The sequence below is a fragment of the Anarhichas minor genome, unplaced genomic scaffold (assembly GCF_050575085.1).
Source record: "Anarhichas minor isolate MPS153535 unplaced genomic scaffold, ASM5057508v1 ptg000054l, whole genome shotgun sequence".
NCBI lineage: Eukaryota > Metazoa > Chordata > Actinopteri > Perciformes > Anarhichadidae > Anarhichas > Anarhichas minor.
This window is the reverse complement of record NW_027466500.1, coordinates 241,267-257,430: the sequence shown is the minus strand read 5'-3', so window position 1 is coordinate 257,430 and position 16,164 is coordinate 241,267. Positions and strand designations below refer to the sequence as shown.

Below are 16,164 nucleotides of genomic sequence, written 5' to 3'. Positions count from 1 at the left end.
TAGAAGTCCATGGTTAAAGTTGACCAGTTGTAATTGGGTTACAGGCATCTATAATGAACTAGAAGTAAATTCATAATTGATGTCAAGAATTGACATTTTGACTAGTGAGAAATTAATTGTAGATATATTTAATTAGAATTGCTACGAGTCAAAATTACATGATGGATCAGTCGGTTTGTAATAATAATAAGTAATTGTGTGTATCTACAATTGCAATTAATGCTGCTGATTAAATATTAGAAGGACTTGCCATAATGTGTCTGCTCTATGCACCAGCAATTCCTGTAGTGCCGTAGCACAGGTATACCATAACAAAGAGAACCTGCGAGGGGAGCACACAACTCATTAATGGAGCCCCATGTCACATCTGTATGCCAAACACCATCTGTATTAATTCAATCAGACACACACCACTGGGAGAGCAGAACAAAAATACAAACCAAGAATAACTATAATGTATTTATATTTGATTTAAAATACGACCAGAATGACATTCCAATATGTCTGACAAAACCTCTCCAATAACCAACCTGCCCCGAGAGATCATCAGCTGTGCGACTGTACAACACCGAGCAGTCCCGACAGGGGAAGCATTAATATGCATTACCAAAGCAACAGAAGCAATCCCAACAGTGTAATACAAGCCACTTGAGTGAATACGCTTTAACCATACAGGAACACAGAATGAAGTGGAGCAAACAGAAGTAAGGAGCGTAGGTGAGCAACTGTTTGATACATACCGTTGGGGCTCTCCTCATCAATGGTCACTATGGTTGCAGGGGGGCCTGGCCGGGACAGCTTGCATTCTGCATATTGAATAAAGAAAAAGCAAATTGACATCAAAGAAGCTCAACTCCACTGTGCTTGATTTAAACAATTTACTTTGCAATCCCAACAGTATGTTGCGCTTCATGGCAGCTTATGAAAATGACTGCATATCATAGAGCAAGGGTTTTTAAAGTTTGAGACAAAGCTTGGTTTACCCCTAGTTTACTTGCTTAGTTTCATTACCTGTTGCCTATGGGATCATGTTTATGCTATTTGATCCCACAGAATCTCAACAATTAAACCACGATAGCCTAATATTGCTGTTCGACATATTTTCATACTAGAGGCACAGGTGCCCTTTAAACTTCTAAGATAGTTTTATCCAAATTATTAAGTTTGAGGCCCAAAGAATTCAAACTATAGTATATTTTACCAAAAAAGTAGCAATTATAGGAAGGTCCAAAAAATGTGTTCAAATTTGTGTATCAGGCCTTTTTTCCAGCTTTCCTACTCAAATAATCCTCTCCCCCTCTCCAGATTGTGTGACCCACTGGCGCCAAAGGTGATACCTTATTGTATCTATAATGTAATTAAAACTAGCTGCACCTCGAACAGCCTCAGCAGGAAATGCTACTTACAGTACGCACTGATGCATCAGTATTACAATTTGAATATAGTAATATATAATAATGTGTCATATTAGCTGTTTTTCAGGTGAATAATGTCTTACTTTTGATAGTTCGAGTACATTTTGGTGCTAATACTTCCATTTACGAATAATATCATTTTGAATGAAGGACTGATATGAAATATTATTTGAATATAGCCCACAGCATGTTAGAACAATATTGAAAAAAGAAAACTGACAATGCAATCACTAACATTTTAAATATTTAATTGAGCTGAGGAAATGAACCTCAAATATTGTCTCAGTGTCTTCCTGTCATGCCATAAGCTGTCATGTTAAAACATTTTTATTTTTTTTAATATAGCAGGAGGCATCTATGGACTGTACGATACAGACACCAGACAAACAGGGTGGTCAAAGCATGTGGCACCCTCATAAGCAATGCACTGACGAGAGCGGCTTCACAGAGAGAGGTCACAGCAGCTAGATGGTATGAGCACACGGGAAACAGGTAATTGCAGCTTGACAGACAGCACCAGATGGGGCAGCAGGAGAGGTGGAGACAGGAGGAAGGGAGGTGTCTAGTGTAGAGGAATAGGCGCTGCAAGGTGAGGCTCTGCAGCTGATGTGAGGAAAGTTCAGGATTAAATGTCTTTCAACAGGAAAGAGAGAAGTGGAGACAAAGATAGAGGGAAACAGTGAAGGAGAATACAGGAATGCAATGAAACAAAAGGAAAACAGACAACGGATAGTTGCCCTCTTACCCTCATACTGCCAGTCTGAAGGGGTCAGGGGTTAGTGGAGCCAGAGAGAAGCAGAGCAGAAGCATGGAAGAAAAGAAAAGTATGAAACAGTTGGTTGAGGAACAGTTAGGAAAGGAGAGAAAATCATTATTTTAAAAAAAAGACCAGATATTAGAAAATAGGGGGAAAGAGAGACAGTTTCAGGGAAGCCTCTGCTAGACTGCTAGAAAAATGGTTTATGTGAGTGAACCACACACAGTTTTCACAAATACAGCCAGTCGATCTCTTCTCGCTGCCAGTAGCTGCCGGCTGACATTATTCCACAAGAGAGTCAGTGGGGTGCATTATAAATATGAATCAACTCAAAAAACAAAAACACTTTCTCTGCGTAAATGAAGTGGTGCCATGTGTTCTGAAAAAGGAAAAAAAAAAAAAAAAACTGCATGAATGAGCATGGGCCTCTTTCTTAAATCGCTCTGCCTGCATCTTGTAAGATATTTAATCTCAAGCAGCTTGCTGTCAGTTGGTGTCCACTTACATTACATGTAATCAGAGATGGACAGAAAGAAAGACACATGGTCAATGACACCACAGCAACAGTCAGCGCTCTAAGGTTTCACACCCGCCTCCTGTTGCCCGACTAGGCACCTGTCGCCAGGTGCGTAACAGCGGATAGTTTTCTTATTAAATATGCATGCCAATGAGCCTTCCCTAAAGTGGTGGTTCGAGAGATCATTTTAATCAGAGATAAGACCTTAGGATGTGATGTTGCTGCAATTTTTATAAACATGGCTACTTCTAAAATGTAGACATACACAATAACTAGCAATTGAATGGCAATAAAAACCTGCGTCAACAACACGGAACATTTCATGCAAATCATTGACTGCATCTTCTTGTTTCTAATTTAAGTCAGTGTCATGATCTGAAAAAAAAATGTTTATGGAGAGTTTTAAAGAGCAGAGATTCACATCCATGCACAGGATCTTATCTCGCTCCATATGAGATAGGCTGCATGAAATTCCTTTCTTCGTACAAGACAATACGTCGGTAAGCACAAACAACCTTCTCTAATCTAAAATCATTTGGGAATAATTACCAACACATACTCGTCTTGCACTGCTTATTCCTAAGGTGTACTCACTGTTCGATTTTAGAGTTCTATGATTCCATAGCAATTAGAAAACCTGTAACCGTCTGCTGGAGAAATAGCAGGATGAGGGTTTCCTTTAATAGCGTCAAAATGAACAGAGCAAGTGGGTCACACCTTCGCAAATGGAGACACAAACAACAAACAACATCAAAATAAGTATGCAAATCTGCTCTGAGAGAATATACTCTTTGTGAAGTAGAAAGAGTGTGTACATGTGTGCGTGTGTGTGTGTGTGAGCGTGTGGAATAAAAGTTACTTGCACTCATTTTGAGAAGCTTTTTAAGGGATCACAGTCTGTTTAGTTAGTTTTGCATATGTGTGTTCAGGCACGAATATATGTGTGTTTGTGCGGGTGCACATGTGCGTGCGTGTTTGTGTGTGTGTGTGTGCAGCTTGAAGTGGAAGTTGTGGCAGTAGGGGAGAAAGATGCGAAGAGTCTGCTTTGAAGACAAAAGGCAGAACCAAGCAGAGAAAAAGAATAGTGCCTCCTTTCGCGGTGCTAACGGGCCTATATTGCGATCAGAGCACAAACATGTTCTACTGATGAAGTGAGGCATACACATGCATGTGAATACAAACACTGCTCAGTCATGTTCACTACCAAGTTCGAATGATCCCAACCTCTTGCCAAATCTACATCTGTAAGCAGTGGGTGATATTTTTGAACGACATTCTACATCAAGCTTTCCTCCCATAAAGAAGCCTTCTAGAATAATACTTCCCCATAGCTCTCTGGTTACACAAGGGTACACAAAGAATGAGCCAAATAGTCCTACCAAATCTCCTGCGACACCCCCCCCCCCCTCCTGCAGCACTCAAGATAATAATATCCATCCATATACTGTAACATACATGATTGGAAAACTACTTAGATTAATCCACTTATCTAGAAGACCATGTCCAATTCCTAAAAAGCTACATCCTTGATTTAAAAATACAGAATAGCAGCAGGAGGGTCAAACTGCAAAGGAGAGCCAAGCTTTTCATAAAAACACTATGGTGATATGAAGTATGTACACATGGAATGCAGAGAAAAATTGAAAAATAAGGCATAAAAAGCAAAGTGTAAATATTGTGCCCTTCTCAATCTGCATGAGCGAATGTTATGTCTATCTCATGATGAAATGCGATGCAGTTGTTTAGTCAAAAACAATACAAAGCAGAAGGGTGGGAGCTCGATGAAAGACACATTCGATCACACAGCTCAGGGAGAGGGGTATGCAACAGCACGGGGAGCTCAGTTACTTAACAAACAAATCTGTTCATCAGGCTCGGGGTTGTGTGTGTTTTAACCAGATTGATAGTAAATAGATTCATATGCCTTAATTTTTGGGGTAAAATGTGATGGTTGTGGGGAATTATCGAGGTATCGTGTTGTGTTGGAAAGAATGTGTAAGAATATGCAGTTTGCCTGGTTGCTAAACTCTGGTAGCCTAGTTACCAACAGTGGCTGAAACAGTTCATATGGGGGTGTAAACTATTTTTGACTGACCCTTGACTGAGTTTGGTTTAGCTGGCTGCCTCACAAGAGACTCCAAACTGTCCTAAACGATGAGAAAAAAAAGTTTATTCTTGGCTAATATTGAATATATCTTTATGATACTTATACACCTGTAAGATTGCATTAGGTGTTCAGAACATTCACAAGCCAAATAGTTGAGGAGACAAAAGTAAAGCCCAAATAATTAAGTCTACAAAAGATAAGTATAGCACACTGTTTGATGTTCATACTATATATTTTTTTCATTTCCAAGGGAACATAACTTCAAAGCAAACCATTTCATTCAACTTTTATTTTTTTATTATCTCACACAGCTGGAGCATTGCAGACTAACTTTGCGTTTGTTGGGATACTGCATCAAGATATCTTCAAATGGAGCAACTAAGAGCTGCGGCCCTTTGCCTATCCTCAACAAAGAGAGCAGCCTCAATATTACATGTTGTACTTCCATTTCTAGCTTTTATGGCTGTAGTGGCTCCCTCCCAGTCCTCAGCTGATGCTCAAAAGGCTTTGGTTAAATACATCTCAGAAAGAAAATATTTTAACGACCTGATCTCTCCGTTCCAAATGAAATGAGCATTGGGTAGGGTCAGGGTAGAGTCAGGGATTTAAAAAGACGGGAATCATAAACAAATGCAACAAGCAGCGTTCAATCACTAATCAGGGCACTGTACACTTGAGGCCTAATCCAAAGACAATCAAAATCTTCTAATTCTGACCCAGGGGTAATTTACTCTCACCGAAAGAGATCGTCTCCCTAATCAACCGAACAATGCTAACTTGAAGCCGTGAAGCTTCAATTACGAAATGATTACTGCTTGTGATTGAACAAATCTGCATTTTTCCTTGCAAAACCACGACATTTCTCTCAGACGGCAAATAAAACAATAAAAAATGGCTTGTTTAACATGTTCCCTTTTTAGATAAGCAACTCTTTAAGACTAGGGGACTATTAAACATACTCAGTCTTAGATGAACTACTCACAAAAAATACTCCAAGATAATAGTGATAATGACTGAATTAATCTGTTGAACAGTGTTGAGATACATTTTTTGGGCCAGATCCAGTGATAGGGACAATAATATAGTCAGAGGAAATGAAAGCTTTCATATGCAACGTACAGTATGTGTTTTTGAAATATACATAGTTCTTTCATGATACTTTTTAAATATAATGGTCCGAGATGCAGACAACCTGCTAAGAAATTCAAGTCTTTACGAGGCAGCTCGCTGTATTACCGAAGCAACAAGGCAGTGGCGAGATGAATTCTGCTCACTGACATTTACTTTCAAAAGGCTTTTTTACCCGACACTCAATTCAATAGCCTGTGCTTTCCTGTGGCTTCATCTGCAAAAGCATCTTTTTAGGAACCGATAAATCAAACTGCTGCTCCCTGGGAGTGGGGATCTAAAAAAGAAACAGACTTTAAAGGACAAACAACCTAACAAGCAATGTGGTCCATGAGGCTGCACTGTCTCAATCAATCTGGCACACCTTCACAATAAACCTACAAAGGATCCGAGGCATCGCATTTAGATAACCAGGAGGTGCATATCATTTCACAATTACAAACACCAACACACGCTTGCCCTCTCTAGATGTGGGCAGCCACTAATGCTATCCACATTTGTCAAAGAAGGAGATGGAGAGAAAACAGACGGAGGCAGAGAGGGATTCTTGAGAAAGTGCCAAAAAAACAAAGAGGAAAGTAGGAGCTAATTTCTCATTCTTAAGATGGACGGCAAACGGCCAACTCAACACAAGGTTCCATCATAAAACATCTCGTACTAAATGTCCATATGCAAACATAAACGCTCCTGCCCATTCATATAAATATCAAGCCTGATGTGATGATAAGGAAATGTCTAACGGAGCCTTTGGAAGGCTCCTCCAGCAAGGACGGGGATATGTGGATGAGGTTTTCTTTTCTTCTTTTAGCATTTAACAGCAGTGGTCCACCCAAGGGAGGAATGTCTGCTGACTAGGAATGCACCGGTTCGACCTTTTCAGTCCCGATACCGATATCGATACCTGTGCTTTGGGTAGCGGCCGATACCGAGTACCAATACAATACCAGTGTTTCCTCAATAAGCTGTATGCCTCACTGCATGGACGTGACTGGTATCGTCCTCGTATGTGTAAGACTTGATTATCCAAACTTGTAACAAATAAATACATATTTGAAATGTACTGAATTGTTATTTGTTATGTAATTAATCAACAGATTTACTTTACACTTTTAATTACATTTAAAGTGTGAACCTTTTTCAAGCAGCAGCAACGCTGTGGAACATCGATACCTGATCCAGCTATCTGAGTCAGTATCAGTCCGATATCCGACCCGGTATCGGTACGTCTCTACTGCCGACCTCTGGTTTGACAAGCATCTACTTTAAAAACGTCAAGGTTGGAGGTTAGAGTTATCACTAATCTCAGCAGTGGCAGGCAGCCCAGGGCAGGGATGAGTGGAAACAGAGCAAACAGGGCCACTGTTTTAATTTCCCAGTTGGATTGATAGTTTATTTTGCATGGAACCATGTCCAGAGGGGCATTCTGGGACAGGTCCAGTAGGCCCTGGCAAAGGGAAGTGAGACCCCACAAAGAGGAGCTGTCCAGTCATACACATTGCCTTGTAATGGCTGCTCATGGGCAGACAGCAGGTCAAAACTGATGAGCTGTCTCTGTTATAGTAGGGGGAGCTCGGGCCAGTCGTCCACTGGGGTTGGCTGTCAAAGCTGTGCATTACAGTTCATATCATGAAGGTCTCTTCTTCTTCTTAGTATGCTCCACTGGTCATTCCTTTGTCACATCTAAAACCCATTAAATGTTTATATGAGTGATTTTTGGAGAGTTCATATTGTAGATCAGTTTTTGCTTAAAACTTCATAATATTTCCGTATTTTGTTATCCATATGTTTAATATATAGTATCTGTAACTATGTGATGTTCTTACAAATCCCTATAATAAGCCTCATAAAGTTATTGTATTTGATTGCATTATAACATAGAGGTGTTTCTTTCAGTCGTCTCTGTCTTTTTCATTATTTTAAATATTACCGATTGTACTCTCCCATAAACTGCCATTAAAAAAAAAAAACAATATTCATAAAAAAAAAATTATATATAGATTTAATTCCCCAAGACACCAGATGTGAGAGAGTTACAATAAGGAAACAATAAGGATGGTAGCAGCTAACAATCTAAGAATTCAAACCCAACGCAACGCAAAGCAACCAAAACTCTTGCAGCACAACCTCCTTACATGTGAGCCAGTCACCACTTCCTCAGAGGAAAAAAAAACAGCTAATTTAATGTGCAGACAGACAGACGTTCTTCTTGCAGCGTGTCTATGTCTGGCACAAGAAATGCAATCACTGCCTCTTTTTCTCGCCATCTCTTTCTCACCAGTCTCTCCCTCTCTCCTTACAAATCACTAAAAGTATGGGTCTCTCTGCGAGGCTTCTCGCTGTAATTGTGTGTATGTACTTAGACGTAGGGTAGAATATGTCATCACAAAATGGAAAGAAAAAGAGGAGACAGGCAGTGAAGAAATAAAAAGTGTATTAGTGATTGAGAATGTCAGAGATAGAGATGGGAATGAATTCCTGCAGCATCATCTAAATCATTAGGGGCTGATAATGGAGAAGAGAGAGAAGGGGATTACTTTACTGATATGTAATCCCTCTGCAGAGCTCTCATTCCTTCTCTTATCCAGACTTCCTCCTCATTGCTGCCTCTGTTTGTCTCCGTCAGGTTAACCACACAGGCAGCAGGGCAAGGGTTGCAATCACACTCCCAGTAAACAGTTCAGCACACACATGCCGACATACCGAGCCCCAGGTTGAGCCCAGGCAGCACGGGGCCCAGTCTTACCAAGAGTGACCCCCGGCCCCCCTCCCTTCTTGTGCTACCCAGGGCCTGATTACAGCCTGCTGGTGGGCAGATTAAAACCCCTTCCCCCTGTCACTCCGCTGCTCCCCCACTCCACGGGCTTCTGCTGCAGCCAGACAGTCTGCACATCTGGCCCCTAATCAGACAATCCCAAAAATAGACAAACAATTGTGGGTCAGAATGGATGTGCAGATGGGAAGAGAGGGAAGAGAGGGAAGAGAGGGAAACCGCCAGAGAGAAGGAAATTGTGTGAGAGGGGAGGTAGGCTGATGTCACATGGCAGAAGCGTCCGCAGGCATGTTAACTAATCCGCACACTCACACAAATACAAGTGAGCATGTTTGTGTGTGTGTGTGTGTGTGTACATGCATTTGTCCTACATCTGGATTTGGCGATGGAGGGATTTAGAGGTATGGATAGCGTGCATCCGTCTGCTCTGCTTTGGATTGAAGTTTGTCCTTGCTAGTGCTAGTCTCCAGTCACGCAAGGAACGATGGACACACATGTCGTACACTGCATGGGTTTGCGTGCATGTGTGCAGTCAAAGATTAATCTCTGTTGAGGGAGACTACAGTACAGTGGAGTCGCAGTCAGATGATGCAAGGTAAGGAGAAGAACACGAAAGCATGGCACATGGAAGGGAGGATTATTAATGAAAAATGAAAGCAACAAAGGTGTTAATAAAAGGTATTAAGATGTAGAATACTGAGGAAATGTGGGAAGCGATATGGAGGAGAAAAACACACACAATGCAGCAGGAAGACGACAGTGCTTGAATTTTCCTAATGGCTTCCCCCTATTATTTGAGACAAAGCTGTCATTATAGTCTTGAAAGACGCAGACAATTCTCAGCTTAAAACTTCTTTAACCCGACCGCGGACCATTTGGGGTTCCATCGAGAAAGTTTAGCGTACAGAGTGTCATAGAATGCACTTTTCAGGAACGAAATATAATGATGCACACATGTTATATACCCAGTTAAAGAAAAAAGTCTGGGCTAAAAGATCCTGCAAGACATTTTTACATGCTCCAAAGACAATTCTACACAACTAATATAAGCAACTAAAAGAATTACCACAATATCACGTATTTTTCACCATGAGTCCGCCGGCTACGCACTCCGGACAGAGCTACCAAGCCAAAGATAGAAGCTAACACGGACAGCCGAGGTAACAGAAAGCAAGATCATTTGACAAAGATTCCACAGATATCTTCCATATTTCTCTCCGTGAAACCATTACAGAGATATCAGCCAACAAGCACCAGAACCACAAACCGCTTTATCGATAATTATCAGAACGCACCTCACCTCATCGTCGTTTTCGTGTAGAGAACGGATAAATTCCCGGCTATTCCTCCTCAAAATCTGTTCACCGGATGTCCTTGTTTGCCATAATTCTGTTTCCGTGAAGACAGGGGTGGAATTTGACCCGGAAAAGCTGGGGGAAGGGATTTGACTTTCGGCGTATCGGATTTTACGCTTCACGAGAGACGGTGCGTTTTTTGATTCTGACTGGCTAAGAGTGCAGTCAATCTTTTCCACGTTGCCCCAGCTCAATTCTATAGGCTCTGACGCGTCGAAGGAGGGTTCAGTCACTGAAATCGACCAATGGGCTGCTGACTTAGGTCTACATAGACACAGAGAAACTGCAGTCAGACGAGAATGCTCCATGGATCGCAGACACAGACAGGGCTCACAGAGGATTCTGGCTCTGAAAATGAAGCCAAACTGCTGTATTTGGATAGATTGAACACTATTAGTGATAAAACAAGTGAAATATATAGTTATATCGTATATTAAATTACAATGGAACAGCTGGTTCCAAAATGGCCATTTGGGTGACCTCGCCTGACCCCGTCTGTACTAAAACCTCTCTAATTTTGTTCTGCTTCACTTTATCAAAGTCAAAATTAGCAGAGACTGTTCACATATTGTGCTATGATTTGGGAGAGGTTTTAGACTTGCAGCTGCATCATTCCAAAGAAATAATAACAATAAAAGTGCTTTTTTTTCAGGCGAACCTGAAACTTTTCAATTGCAGCTGTGTGCCATCTATATTTACTCTTAACCTGTAACGTATACACTGATATTTACACATCTGAACAAATCTCACAAGTGTTACCTTTATTATAACATCAAAATGATTAAAATAGAACTTGTAGTTGCAGAAATACACTCTTTTTAGTATGGGTATGCAATTTTTGAGCAGAGGCCTAAAAAAAGGGCTAGGGTTAAGAAGGTTTAATAGTTGTTTTTATATGTTCTTTTTCATGTTGAATAAGCTATTAGTCAGTCATTACTGGAAACTGACACACAGCAGTATTCATAAAAACACTTATCTTTAATAAAGAATATATTTCAGATCTCTGCCTAAATGTATTCATCGGACGGGGGACAATAACACTGACCAATTTTACGCTGTATTTCAATTACATTCACTAATTGATTGGTTGAAGAAATCCTATTTTCCTCAAGGGCAGCCCTTTTCTCTCTCAGTGTCCACATTCACATTAATTAGAAGCCTGATATTCATATTGTCTCCCTGCTAATTAATTCAGGACTTTGAAGACACTGTGACATCCACTGGAAATTGATGTATGCATCACTCCTCAGCTCAGTGCCATCAATAAAAAAAAACTCTGGTTGCTATTTTTATTTGATAGACAGACAACAAACAAGTTGACAGAGCCAAATACCAAGAGCACCTTGAGGTGGGCAGGGCAGGGAGATTTATGGGGGGGGGGGGGGAAGATGCGGCATGTGTTGAGGGAGGGGATGATCCCTGCTCAAACCAAGTTCATCCCTGGGTGACACTGACCCGTGAACGGACTCAGTGTCCACATTCGCCCACACCCCTTGCTCTGATGTACTCTATTTCACCCTCTGCTCCCTCATTACAACAATGACACTGTGGGTCATTCATTGGCAGACTCTGATCCAAACAGAGCTTGCAAGCATCACTAATACCTAGCGAGCCCCTTTCGTAATTATTTCTGTCTGCAACCTGCCAAATTACAGGCTGCAGCCCCATTTCCAATCAGCAGAATGAAACCAACCCTTTATGGTTACAGGACCATATCAGACAGTTTTTGATTGTATTCCAATACAGGAACCATTTGATGATTAAAGATGAAAACGAAAGCCTTATCGTTCCCGCATTTGCATCATTTAAATATGCATTTTTAGCAAAAAGGAAACAAAAAAATCTGTAAACAGCAGTTGTATGTTGAGAATGAGTTTGTTTCTTATATTTTGTCAAACAGCCTGAGGTTAAAAAGCCAAACTGATATAGAAACTGACTAGAATTTACGGCGATATACTTCTAATGAATACATTTAGTAAGAAATGCAATGCCATCCAGGAATGTTGTTAATAAATGTACAGTCTAAGTGAATAACGTGACAGACATGGTTACTCTTAAACCAAAGTGTTTTTGTCACCTCAAGATGGGAATCCCCCGGTCTCCGGTGTCACAATCCTGCGTATTGAGGCATACTGACCTCCTCCCTAACTACTGTGCAGTAGATACATGTTCCTTCAGAAAAACGTTGCCAGAAAACAGAATCTAGGCAGCAATTATATATATTTACCCTTAAAAAGCAATTGGCAAAGCAAATTAGCTCGAGTTGGATTTTAAAACAGAGTAAAAAGTAAGGAGGCAACTTGTTTCTTTACCTGCTATGTTAAAAAAAAGTGGTTGTGTTTTTATTAAACTGATCCAATATTAAAACATAAATTACAAAATAAAGATATTGTAATAATTTGCCCTATAGTCAAGCAAAACCAGATGAAGCTTTGATAAATAAAATTAACACTACTTTTGTATATTAACGCCATCACAAGTTAAATTATAAATGACCCCCAAACCCATATTCCACAGGGCCGTTCTTGAGTTCCACAGCTGCTATGCTTGGGGTAAATGGCTTCCTCACTCCACACAACGCATGTCTATTAATGCGGTCAGAGCCTGGGAGGGTTACATCATTAAAGGAAACCACAAGGCACTCATTCACCGTCAAAGGATCAGTCAGTCATGAAGTAATTTCTCTGCTAAAATCATACAAACCCATGAAGCAAACCTCTCAAAATAAAATATTGATTCAAAAGACAGTAAACAGAGATTATGCTCTTATCTAAAAATGCATTTACATTATTGAGTTTATCAGGGAAAGGCTGGGAAGCAGGGAAAGGGATGAAAAAAAAGAAAGAAGGAAACGGGGTTCGGATCTCAAAATTGACCTGAATTATGTGCAATATTGCCACACGGGAGAATTAAGCACGTCTCTGTGCATGTGTAGCTTCATCTCAGCACCTTCTTTAAAGACCTGCCAATCTCATGCAGCTGAAATTCACTTTGAACTGGCATCTGTTACAAAAGGCAGTGAGATGAGACAATAAATGCTAAGATTCCCTCAGTAATGTGGGAACGTGTTCAGGAAAGTACAAGGAGAATCCTCTCGGCATTATCAGTGAATTGCGTAGGAAGTAAGCTGGATTCATGCCCTCTCTAACTTATGTCTTTTGAAAAACATTATGTACATTTTAAAGAGAGGATAGTAAGACTATTAGAGTAATAATAGAGTATTTTCACTGAAGCATCGCTCTATGCATGTCATTGAAAGCGCACCTGAGAGCACCTGGAGGAGGACTCTGCGGTCCTCCTCCACTTCAATGAAATCAAACTCTCATGAAAGCCCTTCAACTATGTACTGCCTTTTAGAAATGGCACATATTTGGACTGGCATGAAAAACAATCATCCTTACTATCCATAAACACAACATTGCATTATTTGTAAGATCGATACAGCGAAGTGGGTAGCAGGAGTACAGCACATAAACATTACATATTCATATATAAGACTTTTCAGATGGCATTCACATCTCAAAATCTTAAACAGATGGAAACTCTTTAAATGAGTTTTACTTTCGATCCATTAAGAGTTTTTTATATTGTTCAAGTGGTCCACACCTCAGTTTGGCACACTCAGTAACAATTTATCAGATTTGCTGTTGTACACCATACTGCTTCTCTGACAGCGGCAAGAAACATTGCCTTTTCCACATTGCAGCTTTCCTCTCTTGGCAGTGCAGCTATAGTAAACTGAAAAAGCGGAGGCCTGAGGGTGTTGGCCTCAGTGTTGGCTGCTCATACCTTCTGTGTCCTGGCCCCAGCTGTGGGTTAGCAAAGAGAGGATTGCCATTCCTGTCCCCAGCCATCTGACGAGCCACCACCCCCGTCGCATCTTCTGTCAAGCCTTATTGCCTGCCCACCTGGACAAAACAAAAAACGAGAGAGAGGATTTTTCATTCATGTCTCAGCAAGCCCTCCAGCCCTCACACACACACACACACACACACAGTGACCAACACACAAGCACATCTACCTACAACATCATCATGAGGTTAAAGAACACATTCATCTGGGAATCCAATTTTGTTTACAGAAAATGAAATAATCCGCTGGATTATCTGGATCAATCGAAATGTATGCAGTTACTTCTGGATTACTCAAAAAAAAAAGTAATTTCTATATTACAGCAACAATTTGATTCCTCATACATGCAGACTTATTCGTATTAACCGACATTACGTAATTTGCATTGTCTCATGGTCTGAGCAGTATATCAGAACTTCATGGATACCAATGTGTAACATCTCTGTCATTTAATTTGCTTGAGAATTTATTTTACGCAAAAACATTTTCCTGACTTTTGTTTGGAGAATTCAGTGCAAGTAGCACTCAATTTTCCTTTCCTTAACAGACAATGGATGAGTGTTTAGTGAGTCACCAATGAGAGCATGATGGGTCTTAGGAGGTGTACTCAGCTGAACACTGAGCAATCAAGAGTCAATCTGTCTTGTTACCCACAACAGACATGCCACCACACAACGGTTTAGTGTCCAGATAGCCAGCTAACTAATAAATCAGCTAACAGATGCATCTGCTGGCAAGCTTGACTGGAACGAATACAGACTGGAACGAAACCAGTGTGCTCAAGTGAAAGCCCCATGAGGTGCATTGGGATTTATAATATTGGGCTATATAAATAAAATGTACTTGACTTCACAAATTTTGGTGGAATATTATATGAATATGGAATACAAGCATGTTTTAAAATGATGCAGCAAGTAATGCTTGAGAACCTCCCCTACAGTTTTGATACTACTTCTGACTAGAATCCAACCACAGCCTCCATTCTCAAAGTCCAGCAGTGCAACGTTGTTTAAAGGTACTATACGAGTCTACAGGAAGGGAATATTTTGCACGCGCAAGAAGAAATACATTTCGTGTGGAATTTAATGGCATACCACAAAACATCCTCATCAGAAGTTATGACCTTGTATCGAAACAGTCGTACGCAGCCAGCGTCCAAACATTATGACGGTACCTGGATCAAACTGGCTCTAATGAAAATCACCAGCAAAGCATACAGTTTGTATGTGAAGACTCGGGCACACACAAATCCGTAGCACACAGCCTCCACTCTGAGCTTTAGGAAACCAAGGTGTCAGGAGGAGGAATAGAGGGGGTTTCTGTCTGTCTGAGCTATTTGATGTCACACCTTCCTCACAAGGCTTACTCTCAGAGCAGGCGATAAGCTGTGAAATCAGCTTTCATAGCATATGCTAAAGGTACGGGAGGGGACTCACAAGTATCAACACTATCATATCAAAACATGTTGAACAAAATCTAAATCTTTGACTCGTGCTATCAGCACTCAGTGATTCCTCTCTCTTTTTTTTTTTTCGCACTCACTTTCTCTTCACCACGCATTGTACAGCATGTATTTACGTACTGGCTTTCTTACAAATCTGTGCAGTCGTCCACCCAAATAAATTGCACCCCGCTGCACCCAGCGCTCCCAAACAACAGACATCTTACGTGAACAGTCTGTGGACGGCAGGAGACAGCTGTGTTCTCTTCTCTTACAGCGAAACAGGAGCGATTTCACACTGGTTCCCTATTTTCTCACTGCCTTCTCATCTCTCTGGCTCCCCAGTGGTGTTCCCTTTTGAAGCAGATTTGATTCCCCACATTCGTACATCCATCTTTCTTAACAGGGCTGAGTGAGATCGCTTTGATCCTTTTCACATGAGAAAACGCAGACCTGCACAGACAGCCACCCTGAAGAGGGAAGTCGTATCCACAGCTTCCTCCAAATCTCCACTCGGTTGACATGGGAACGCTGTATCTCATTTACATAGGCTAACAACGATGTTCCTTCAAACTTAATGAACAGGGAAACTGGAGAGATTGTTGACTGGGTGCTGAAAGAAGGAATGGCTCCAATGCTCTGTGTCTAACGCAGTGCTCTCATTGCGGCCCATAAGACATATCATGAACAGATATCCGTGTCTTCAGCTTTCATGAAGCTCTCAGCGCAACAGGTCAATCCCACTCTGCTCTACGTCAACGCATATCATTTCACCGCAATCAAACCACAGCTCCCTCCAAGTGATTCTGCCAAATGAAAATG

The 16,164-nt window shown here is 40.9% G+C and overlaps 1 protein-coding gene across 3 annotated transcripts in view; it reads right to left on the bottom strand.

Annotated features, from left to right (window-relative positions):
- The window catches only part of LOC142931822 (protocadherin-15-like), a 129,137-nt gene extending 115,208 nt beyond the window's left edge, over nt 1-13,929 (bottom strand). For 2 of the 3 annotated variants that reach the window (XM_076075939.1, XM_076075937.1), the window contains exons 1-3: nt 13,839-13,929; nt 2,161-2,175; nt 741-806 (exon numbers count right to left, since the gene is read on the bottom strand). In XM_076075939.1, the coding sequence (XP_075932054.1) occupies nt 741-806; nt 2,161-2,175; nt 13,839-13,929 (172 nt within the window). The remainder of the gene's footprint in view (nt 1-740; nt 807-2,160; nt 2,176-13,838) is intronic. The other variant, XM_076075940.1, reaches the window with a different exon arrangement.
- Between the last annotated feature and the right edge of the window lie 2,235 nt (nt 13,930-16,164).